This window comes from Bos indicus x Bos taurus, chromosome 1 (genome assembly GCF_003369695.1).
Source record: "Bos indicus x Bos taurus breed Angus x Brahman F1 hybrid chromosome 1, Bos_hybrid_MaternalHap_v2.0, whole genome shotgun sequence".
Classification (NCBI taxonomy): Eukaryota; Metazoa; Chordata; class Mammalia; order Artiodactyla; family Bovidae; genus Bos; species Bos indicus x Bos taurus.
The window spans coordinates 90,906,304-90,918,626 of record NC_040076.1 but is presented as its reverse complement, the minus strand read 5'-3'; the positions used below and the strand labels follow the sequence as shown (position 1 = coordinate 90,918,626).

The 12,323-nt window shown below is 35.7% G+C and overlaps 1 protein-coding gene across 3 annotated transcripts in view; it reads left to right on the top strand.

The window, feature by feature from the left end:
* The window catches only part of NAALADL2 (N-acetylated alpha-linked acidic dipeptidase like 2), a 1,546,902-nt gene extending 1,542,893 nt beyond the window's left edge, over positions 1-4,009 (top strand). For all 3 annotated transcript variants that reach the window (XM_027540660.1, XM_027540668.1, XM_027540650.1), the window contains one exon: positions 2,946-4,009. In XM_027540660.1, the coding sequence (XP_027396461.1) occupies positions 2,946-3,144 (199 nt within the window). In that variant the 3' untranslated portion in view covers positions 3,145-4,009. The remainder of the gene's footprint in view (positions 1-2,945) is intronic.
* The last annotated feature ends 8,314 nt before the right edge of the window (positions 4,010-12,323 follow it).

Genomic DNA, 12,323 nt, shown 5'->3' with positions numbered 1-12,323 from the left:
CTTGCAGGGTTCTGTCATGAGTGATTAAGCAGATTTCAATGTCCATTCACCACCAGAGTACAGGGAATACAAAATAACCTAACTGATGTAATTTACACTGATGTTACAGGCTTCATTATTGAGCTTACAAAGTTCAGGAGAGGCTCAAGTAGTGGAGTCTTGATCAGCTAGGAAACAATGATCCAGAATTCTATTTAAAACTGAGGTCAGTCCTAGTGAGTGAAAGTCACTCAGTCACGTCTGACTCTTTGTGACCCCATGGACTATACAGTCCATGGAATTCTCCAGGCCAGAACACTGGAGTGGATAGCCTTTCCCTTCTCTAGGGGATCTTCCCAACCTAGGGATTGAACCCAGGTCTCCTACATTGCAGGAGGATTCTTCACCTGCTGAGCCACAAGGGACACCCAAGAATACTGGAGTGAGTAGCCTATCCCTTCTCCACTAAGTCAGTACTAGGGATAATTATAAATTAACTAAATTTTATGCTGTGACCCTTGCTCCATCTTCTCAAACTTAACTATGCATCCTTGCTCCATTTGATCAATCATGTCTGACTCTTTGCGACCCCACGGACTGTAGTCCAGCTGGCTTCTCTGACCATGGAATTTCTCAGGCAAGAATACTGGAGTGGGTTGCCATTTCCTTCTCCAGAGGATCTTTCTGACCCAGGGATCAAACCTGCATCCCTTGTGTCTCCTTCATTGGCAGGTGGATTCTTTACCACTAGTGTCACTGACATCTTTGTTCACTTCTCATCTGGAATAAGTGGTTCTCTGGGTTTTGTATTACAACCAAAGTAACTATACCAAAATAAAGTCAAATAATCTTTCTTTCTTACTTAAAAGCTTTCATTAGTTTCCTACTGCCCATAAGAAAAAGTATTACCTCCTTAGCTTAATATGGAAGGCCTTGTATGATGTGGCCAATGGCTTGCTCTCCCAACTATTCTATAGCTGCCCACCCTGGCCTTGTGCTCTGATCATACAGCAGCACTGGCACTGATCCACTAAGAATAGTAAGCCGTTTTATAAATCCATACCTCTGCATATGCTAATTCCTCCTGCATAGGGTATCGTATCCACTTTCTAGCTTATTTCCTTTCTTTTGCCTTTATAGCTGGTAGTTCCCATCATCCTTCAAGATGAAATATTCTCCATGATAAACTTTGCCAGTGGCAAACCTTCATCTGTTATCACTAGACCTTACATTTCTAGTATGACAATTAATGCCCTTATTTTAATTATGTATATATTTGCCTCTCATTAGAGCATGGAATTTCAGCTAGCTCAGATAGTTTGGGTTGGAAATAAGTCAAATGATGCAATAATCCATTCCTTTCTACCAAAATGCATCTCTTTCTACTTATCAACTAATAAAAGGAATCTCTTTAGACTTGCCCAAGGCCAAATACCTCTTTCTCAGATATTTGGATAAATTTCAAAGCACCATCATACTACATACTCTACACTTATATTCTAAATGTCAAACACAAAGAAAGAGAACAGGATAATGAATACGTTACTGATTTCAACAATTATTAGATAATGGTCAATCTTAATCTACCTGCAATGTCCATAGCTCCACTCTCCTTTTTTCCTTCCAAATATTTAGAAGCAAATTTTAAAGGTAGTAACTTTTCGTTCACAAATATTACTGTATGTGTTTCTAGAAGTTAAGAACACTTTGAAAATATACTGATAATACCATTATCATACCTAAAATATTGTTTCTTAATAGTAACAAATCCTTATTAGTATTCAATTTTATACTACTTCTCATTTTTAAAATTGTTTGAATAAAGACCTAGAAAATCTGTACTTTACTGCATAGATTGGTGTTTCTTTTAATCTAAAGCAGCAGCTTTCAACTGGGTGCACTTTTGCCTTGTAAGGGACAATTTTGGCAGTCTGGAGACATTATTGGTTTGTACAACAGCTATGAACTGAATGTTTGTATTCTCCCAATATAAAGACATGCATTAAAACCCTAACCTCAATGGGACTATATTTTGGAGATGGGCCTTTGGGGAGTAATTCAGCTTAGGTTCAGTTATACAGGTGGGGCCCTCATTATGGGATTAAAGCCCTTACAAAAAGAAGAGAAGACATGGGATCCCTCTGTGCGCATGCAATAGGCCACGGAAGAATATAACTAGGAAGAGGCCCCTCACTGACAATCTGTTTATACTGGCATGCTGATCTTGGGATTAGCTTTCAGAACTGTGAAAAATAAATGGTTATTGTTTAACACACCCAGTTGATGGTATTCTGGTATAGTAGTTCAAACTAACTGGGACAACTACGGGAGGGGTGTTACTGGTACCCAGTACATAGAGGTCAGGGATACTGCTAAATATCCTTCAATGCACAGGACCGCTGCCACAATAAAGAATTATCTACCTCAGCCCCCGCTCCCAACAAATGTCAATAGTGAAAGGCTGAGAAACCCTGGTCCAGCAGTTCCTCTGTCACCCATTTCTTGTTATAATTTGGTCATTGAATAAACTGGGCCATTTGTCCTACAGAATTTCTCATAGTATTTTGCTGATGGCACACTACCGTATTATTTTTATGTTTTCTGTCCCTTGTGTTTATGAGCAATTAGAAACTTCATCAGATTCAGTGTTGGTTTTTTTTTTTTCCATTTTTCTTTTTTAGCAAAAATAGTTTATCTCACTGATAGTATTATGTACTTCCATCAGGAGGTACATACTGTCTAGTTCTATATCTCTCATCACTAGAGGGAACTTTTGATGATCAATGTCTAAATCCATTCATTCAATAGTGGCCTCAAAACGATAATATTGTATTCTTATAATTATATCATTTATTTAAAACATCACTGTTTCTTGAAAATATTTTTTACAATGTTTGATACAAAATAGCATGGTACCCAAAACATTTACTCATTCTGTGTTTTTGTTTTTGTTTTTTTCCCCCCAGAAATATCCTGTACCACCTTGATGGGAAGACAAGCCAGTTTTCAATACTCCTGGAGGCTTGGGAGCACTGCAAGTCACTTGCATCAAATGAGACCCTTCAAGAAGCCCTGTCAGAGGTGTTGAACAGCATTAATGCAGCTCAGGTTTACTTCAAAGCAGGACTTGATGTGTTCGAGAGTGTCTTAGTTGGAAAGAACTGAGAAAACTCTCAGCATTTTAAAAAGTTTGTTTACAATTCCTCAAGCTAAAGTTCTAATCTCACCAGATTTTCTGACATGGAAGACTTTTTCCCCTCAATGGCTTTTTATATAAGTATAAAGCTATTCTTCCTTTGTATTTTTTGATGTACATGTAAAAAGAGCATTTTGCACATTTAATATTTTTCTTATATCTAGATTTCTGATTATGTAAAAGCAAGTTATTGAGAATAATACTTAAGATTTATCTATTAAAAAGAAATCTGCTGTATTTTTCTATATATATATATATATATGTGTGTGTATAAAATATTTGGGGAAAAAAATTTCCAAGAAGTTCTAGACAATCTTTGTTCCTATGGATAAAACATGTAGGAATAGAAATGATTTCCCTGTGTTAGAGATTTAATGACCTACCTTCTGTAATAGAAATGGACAGTTGATATGGTTTCAGATTAACTTTTACTATCAAATATTCAATATGAACAACAAGTATTCTGACTGAGTGATTGGTTGACGAAAACCACTTTGAATGTGTCTATTTTATGAAATGAAGTGCCTGTTATAACACAACTAGATGTAGTAATACACTGGTTATGAAAATGTATTTTTTTAAGTATTAATTAAAAAAAAAAAAAGAGCCATAAACATTCCAGGGGAAAATCGCAAGGTAGCTGCACAGAGCAATTTAATTGTAAATTTTTTTCCTAACCACTTATAAGGTGACTGGCTTTGAAACCCCTCATTTGTATCAGTTGATTTTGTAAAAATTTCAGGAGTGATGTATGTCTTATGAGGGAGAAAATATGTGTTTCTTCCTGTGTTGTTTCTGTTGGAAGCACTGAAATAGAGCTACTCTAAAATGAAAGCATCTCACTCTGCTCCTCATTCATGTATCTTTTCTGGAACTCCTTGCTGAAAGGCAGTTTTCTCAGAATACCATATAATTTCCACAGGAAAGTAGCAAAGTTTCTCTTTGAAAACTCAAAATATCTTAAAAAGTATCAAATTGCTATTTCTGCCACTAACCAAAAGGACTTCTGATGAATGAAATAGTTGTTTTGATCAACAAAAAGCTCCTTAATTCTATGAAAAAACTTTTTTTTCCTTCTCTATCCTTACTTGTGATTGAGATGACAACACATAATATATTCATGCTTCTACTTTTAGGCAGAAAATACTGTATTACTTTAAGAGTGTCTCTTTCCCATGCTTCAGTTCTTCTCTCATGTTGAAAATGAAGCTTTTCACACTAAGGCCAATGAATGGCCTTAGTATCCACTATTCCCGCAAACCACAGAATTCCATTAAGTGTTTAAACTCTGAGCCTACCTTTAGAAATTGATTTGGTATTGGATAAAGCAATTTCTCTTAGGAAGCATATCTTCAGAATATTTCATGTGGATTATTTTTCTCTAACACAACATTCAAACACATGTCCCTATCACAAACCTCCAGAGCAACTTCACAAATAATGCCTATAGGTCTAAATCTTTGCTGTGTATGAATGAAGATACACCTAATCTTAGTTTAAAGGAAAACTGAAGTTAAAGGGAAAGAATTAGTCAGCATTGATTAACTGATTTATAAGGGTCAGCTGTTCTTACTATCAGTATTGTTTATACGCTCAAGGCAAAGAAGAGAATTGAAGCAATTAGCTAGATAATTCAAGCAGAAACTCAGTTTCAGTGAATTGCTTGTGTGCACATATTTTACATAAGAAAGGAAACTACCTTACAACATACATTTCTAATCAATGCACGTGTTTGTCTGAAAGTATTTGCTATGTTGAGAAGTGGCGACAGGAAGGGGCTAAAGAACCAAACTCCCACATGCCTTGGTGTCAGTGCCCTCTCTCCTTCCACAGAAAAGAAGAGGCAGGAGGAATACACATACGGATTTGTGTCAGGTCAAATAATAGAATCCCTATACTAAAGGATCAGAAATAGTGAATCAAGTTTCAGTGTGTTCATTTAAATTCTTCCTTTGGAGCTGGGTTTAAAACAGACAAAGACAAATAGTTATCGATTTGGTAGTTTATCATTTTAGAACAAAATCCTAAGTAAATTCACTCCTTTAGACTCCAATAGTGTTGAGAACATGAATATTTGTGTTTGCACATTTTTGTTGAAAGATTGTATATTTAACTAACCCACACTGCACAGATCTAAGTCTCAATATTCTGTAATTATTACTTCTAAATCATATGATATTTGATAGTTAGAAACTGAAGTTAACTATGGACTAACATGTTTTTATTAGCCTATTTAAAAGATGATGTGAAGAAACTGACATGGAAGACTTTTTCCCCTCAATGGCTTTTTATATAAGTATAAATGCTGCTCATCTTTGACTGAAACGAACCTCTTAACCAGGAACATTACTGCTATAGTCTGATTACCTCAGGATTCCTTGAAATTTATATCATTTAAAATTTTCCCTAATGATCCAAGTAAATAAAATCCTATGCAAGTTATTAACAAGTATGTTCAATGAATTGGTAGTTAGGTTAAATCGTTGCTGAAATATCTGGGTGCCTGGTACTTCTCACCAACCTTCACACATAGCATTGTGCCAGTCCATAATGAATCATAAATGATTATTCCCCCAAGAAAAGGTGGAAGATGTGGACCACTGCAATTTGGGTTCAGGCAGGGTACACCTGGAATACCGCTCTTTGTGAAAAAGTACAGATTCCAGAGTCAAAAGAAAGCCTAAGCCATTCTGATTCAAGTCTGAGACTATTACCTTCAGTCAGGGAAAGCATCAGCACCCCATCAGGTACAGTAACTGCAGACAAAGTGGTCAAGGAATTGGGATTGAGTCGCAGTTTTAGTAGCAGAAGGGCTGCTAAAATTTAAGCTTGGTTGTTTTCTCATATAACAGAGTTCTAAATGGTCTTTTCCAGTATATTCTAGGTAACTAGTCACTATATCAGATGCTGGATGGACTGGAAGCACTGCTTTTCAATCAGGGACTAGTTCATTCTCTTAATATACCTAATACGTAGAACTGTCCCAGGGAGTTCATGCAAAGGGCACAAGCCTGTGTACTTGTGGGGAGGTAGAGAGAGTCTCCACATGATACCAGTGCTCAGGAAGGAGGGTATTAAGCAAAATACTTTTATAAGAGAGCATTTTCCCCTATATTAAATTGGCAGTTTAAATCTGTATTTCTCAAAATGTGGTTTTGGGGGAAGGGAGCCTTGGAATCTATATTTTTAGCAAGATTTCCCAAATGATCCTTAGGCTTAGTGATCTCTCATCTACATTAATAATCCTGGGTCCTCCTGAGAAAATATCATGTGGCAACATACTAAAAATTTGAAGGGTCACAATAATAGGAGATACCTCTAGCTTTGCTAATAATGGCATTTTAAAGAAAGAGTGAGTAACCATTGTATTTCTCAAAAAAGGACCCAGATGCAGCTAAGTCTGTGCCTGCTACAAGTCAGGCATGCTTCTCAATTTAATGTTGTTGTTGTTGTTTTCTAATTGACTCTTCATGCCAACTTATTTTAAAAGATGAGGAAATTTAGTTGAGTGACTGCCCAAAGTTCCATAGCTAATAAAGATGATTGATATATGTGTCTCTGCTGGGCCCACTGGGGTCCAGACCTGTGTTCTTCATGCTGGGTGCCACAGAAAGTTAAGAATCAGTTACAGAAAGTGACATTATTGAAATTTTTAATGTATTACTGCACAACTGATCTGGAGAAGGCAATGGCACCCCACTCCAGTACTCTTGCCTGGAAAATCCCATGGATGGAGCAGCCTGGTGGGCTGCAGTCCATGGGGTTGCTAAGAGTCGGAGACAACTGAGCAACTTCACTTTCACTTTTCACTTTCATGCATTGGAGAAGGAAATGGCAACCCACTCCAGTGTTCTTGCCTGGAGAATCCCAGGGACGGGGGAGCCTGGTGGGCTGCTGTCTATGGGGTTGCACAGAGTCGGACACGACTGAAGCAACTTAGCAGCAGCAGCAGCAGCACAACGGATCAGACTATGTCATCTGCCACTTCACTGGTTGAACTAAGGAGCCTGAAGAAACCAACAACATTATTCCTCATGATGGTAGCCCACCCCAACAATGGTGGACATATGTAGGTAAATTAGAAGATAAGTAAATAAGAGCACAAAAATAAGTAGGTAAGTAAGAGCACAAAAATAAGTCTACCACTGTAGAATATCATAACAACTTGATGAAAAATTATGTCATAATTTCCTCCTCAAAATGTATATATACCTTCACTGGGGGAGGGGGGAAAGACCAAGTGTTAGGACTTACAACCTCAGTTTTATATCATACTTAAAATTCAGAATAACTAATTGACTTTTTAAATTACATGTATTTTAAATTACATGTACTTTCAAAATGTATAGCATATAATAGGTTTTTCCATTGCAAAGTTAGGTGTTACAAAAATAAAATGATTTGTTGCCATGCTCCAGTGATGAATCAGCATCTTTGCCTCAAATGAAAAACTATTTTCATAATTGGTAGACCTAGCCAAAAGTGTTCTCATGAGACATTCTGTGGTAATGTGTGATTAATTACTCCAAAAACTAAACTTTTTCATTGATATTACATTGTCATCTCATTGGTTTAAAGGACCATTTAAATGTGCCTTAACTACAAGTTCCCTCGATAACATTATATTTTAAACTGCCCATCCATGTGTTGAGTGGAAGGCAAATACATTACAAAAGATAGATCAGTAACCTAACAGTTCCATTACAGGAGCATGGATGCAACACAGGAGAAAAAATAGACATGTGATATTTGAGCAAAGAAATATTCTGCCTAGGTGGGCTAGTAAATTTGTATTTCTTGCATGAGTTTATATTCCTAGCTTAAAAAGACTCATTAGAATTGCTGTTTAGAAATAACTTAAACTTCCAAGAGTTTTAAGCTCCCCATCAAGTGTAAATACTTTTCAGTTAAGTGGGTTTATTTTATGCAGTTTAGAATTTCAAGTGAGGTAAATGTAAAAGAGGAGTTGCAAAAGAAAATTCTTAAACTTAGCCTATTTTGGTCACCACAATGTTCACTCAGTTCTGTTTTCCCTTTTTAGATATACTCTAGCAATAGGATTAGGCTTTTTTTTTTTTTTAACTATGAGAAAGTAATTTTAGTAGCTAGTCTTTTCAATGTACATTTATTTGTTAATCAGCCAGAATTTTATTTCTGTAATATCTTTCCATTATCCTTCAAAGATGTACACTGAAGTGCCTTGAGCATTCCTGGGACCATCAAGAATCTTCAGAGCTGGCTGATTGTGAGATGGCATATTTCTTAAAGACATTTAGAATCTCATACTCAGATGATATCTGAATTTACAAGGCAAAGGATTAAATTGAGGCACTTTCAGGTAGGATTCAACAAAAAGCTACTTCAAATTTTAATATGTTCTGGTTAGATTATTTTGTATTTGAATTAAAATAGTTATGCAGTTTTGTGTAACCAAAATGGCAATTTTGATTTTTTTTTAGACAAAATACAATCAAGGCCAAAGAAATGTATGACTACTCTAATTTCTCAGACTCTGTCAAGAATTAACTCAGCTAATTGCAGTTGATTCTAGATGCAGAACCTACATCTAGACAAAGCTCTAACAAGTGTAGGCAGAACCTAACAACATTCTTTCAAATCCCTTTGATGTCTTAAGCCAATAAGCACTGAAGTAGCTTTTCTCAGAAGAAAGCAGACTTTATTTTCCAGGGGCTAATTAATATGTAGGACCTCAGTCCCAAAAGGATCACACAGGTGCCTGTACCATGCCATATGTCATGTGCTATATTCCAGCAAGCTCAAGAGATTAATATACAATCATTATCATGAATTATTATGTTGTATTGAAGTTAATGTTGGTCTTTTGTTCTAATTAAAGTACAAACTTGGCATTGGAACAGAAGCTTAGCTACAGAAATGAAGTTAGAGTCTCTATTTTAATGACCTACATATTTTTTTCAATCAAAATGTGTAATTATTTAATTATCTGGCCTGCTCAGTAAGTTTAACTCTCTAATTTGTTCAAAGACTATTTATTCAACATAATAATAACACAGGTGGACACTCCTTGGAGTGTTTTATCTTTTGAAATTGTTAGCCATTGTTAAATCATGCTTTCAGTATATGCGATAGTATTTTATTAATGTTGACTTGTCCACCTTTATATCAAGCTGCTGCAAGTGACCACCTTATTCTGAAAGTCAGAGAAAATGCTATTGGTCTATAAAGACAAGTTTGTCATACCTGTTTAATCAGAAACAACATATTTTACTACACATTGCAATTAGTCTGCAGGAAACAAAGTGCCCAGATGGTTAAGTGTAGCTCACATTATTATATTCCAAAGATGTTATACATAATTCCATTTAGAAGCTAAGCTAGGACTCTGTTAGGTGATTTTGTATTTACATTCCACATAGGAAGGTTTAATGGCAAATATTTCCCACATTTCAAACTTGCTACTTTTAGAATATGAATGCAGTTGTATTCAGAAAAGAAAAAAAGCTTTCTAAGACACTTTGAAGGGCTAATTTGCTTTTATAGACATGTAGAAAAATCAACACATCACTGATGATAGCTTCATATGTGTTTGGAATGTTAATATGGAACATGAAATAGTTTTAGCCATGTCAGCAGTATAGCAACATTTAGATATATGAAATTTTATAATGAGTAAAATTTAATTGTATAATAACAAATAATAAAAATAAATAAAAAATATAGCCCTAAAAAATGGTGATAAGCAGAGGATTTATAAAGATTTAGAAATTAACTTTGGGTAAAATTGGAGCACAATTTCTTTATTTAAATTTGTTTGATTAAAAAATAAATCTCTCTGAAGGGGTGTCCCAATTATTAAATTGCACTGAACTGTTACAGTGTTGAATATTGTTCAAAATAGATTACATCTGTGATTTGGAAATGTTTTCATTGTAAATTAATTCATTATTAGTGTCTTTGTTGTGACTGATTTTGAATGATTGATTTAGAGGCATGTGTCTCTAGTTTCTTAATTACTATATAGGGTTGAAGGCCTAATTTCTATAATATGTGGATGTCCACCAAAAATCTAGTGCTTTTTATATTTAACCCAATTGTGATTTTATTTTACAACATTTTATGTACTATTCACATGACTTGATACATGGTTTACTTAGAAAAGTATGTTGTGATTTGGAGTGACAAAAAAAAAAAAAAAAATTGGTACATCATGTCCATTAAGAATACAAGTGAATATTTTATATTTTAGTTTAAATATTTGCACATAGTTGAATACTATGAAATGAAGGCATCTTTTAAGGAATATTTTCTGATTCATAAATGCAATGTGTACGTGCAGTGACACAGTAATATTTAAAATGCCCATTTACAAATATTAAATACAGGTAAAAATCATTGTTTTACTGTGTTTTGTTATAAACATACAAAATGAATTAGTTGTTAGTCTGTATTAGTAATAAATTATCTTTCAGTTCAGTTACTCAGTGTGTTCAACTCTTTGTGGCCCTGTGGACTGCAGAACACCTGGTCTCCCTGAATATCACCAACTCCCACAGTTGACTCAAACTCATGTTCATTGAGTCGATGATGCCATCCAACCATCTGTCCTCTGTCATCCCCTTCTCCTCCCGCCTTCAATCTTTCCCAGCATCAGGGTCTTTTCAAATGAGTCGGTTCTTTGCATCAGGTAGCCAAAGTATTGGAGTTTCAGCTTCAGTATCAGTCCTTCCAATGAATATTCAGGACTGATTTCCTTTAGGATGGACTGGTTGGATCTTCTTGCAGTCCAAGGGACTCTCAACAATCTTCTCCAACACCACAGTTCAAAAGCATCAATTCTTTGGTGCTCAGCTTTCTTCACAGTCCAACTCTCACATCCATACATGACTACTAGAAAAATCATAGCTTTGACCAGACAGACCTTTGTTGGCAAAGTAATGTCTCTGCTTTTCAATATGCTGTCTAGGTTGGTCATAACTTTCCTTCCAAGAGAAAGTGTCTTTTAGTTTCATGGCTGCAGTCACCATCTGCAGTGATTTTGGAGCCCAAAAAAATAAAGTCTGACACTGTTTCCACTGTTTTCCCATCTATTTGCCATAAAGTGATGGGACCTGATGTCATGATCTTAGTTTTCTGAATGTTGAGCTTTAAGCCAACTTTTTCACTCTCCTCTTTCACTTGTATCAAGAGACTCCTTAAGTCTTCTTCAATTTCTGTCATAAGGGTGGTGTCATCTGCGTATCTGAGATCATTGATATTTCTCCTGGCAATCTTGATTCCAGCTTGTGCTTCATGCAGCCCAGCATTACTCATGATGTACTCTGCATATAAGTTAAATGAGCAGGGTGACGATATACAGCCTTGATTTTCTCCTTTTCCTATTTGGAACCAGTGTGTTGTTCCATGTCCAGTTCTAACTGTTGTTTCCTGACCTGCATACAAATTTCTGAAGAGGCAGGTCAGGAGGTCTGGTATTCCCATCTCTTTCAGAATTTTCCACTGTTTATTGTGATCCACACAGTCAAAGGCTTTGGCATAGTCAATAAAGCAGAAGTAGATGTTTTTCTGGAACTCTCTTGCTTTTTCCATGATCCAGCAGATGTTGCCTATTTGATCTCTGGTTCCTCTGCCTTTTCTAAATCCATATTGAACATCTGGAAGTTCACAGTTCATTTATTGTTGAAGCCTGGCTTGGAATAGTTTGAGCATTACTCGATGTGTGAGATGAGTGCAATTGTGTGATTTATTTATATTTATCTGTATTTTATATTACACCCAAACAGAAATAAGCCTTGCTCAGGAACATAGTGTAAGATTTTATCATCTTTTCCTTTTTTGTCTTCCATTCTTTTCTCAAACATGCAGACCTCGTTTTAGCCATTTAGCTTTAAAGTCTGTGCCAACCTCTAATATCAAGTAACAGTATTTGTGTCACCTCTAATGCTAAGGAGTTTTGTTCCCTCAAATATATACTAGAAAATGCCAATTCTTTATTGCTAATGGATCTCTATTGCATGATTAGCAGATTTCACTTATTTACTTATTCGGCAAACATTAACAGAGAGCCTATTCTAGGCAATATACTGCATTAAGGGCTGGAGGTATAAAGATGATTAACACAGTTTTACTTTCTAGAACAGGGGTCCCAAAACCCTGGTACTGGTCCATG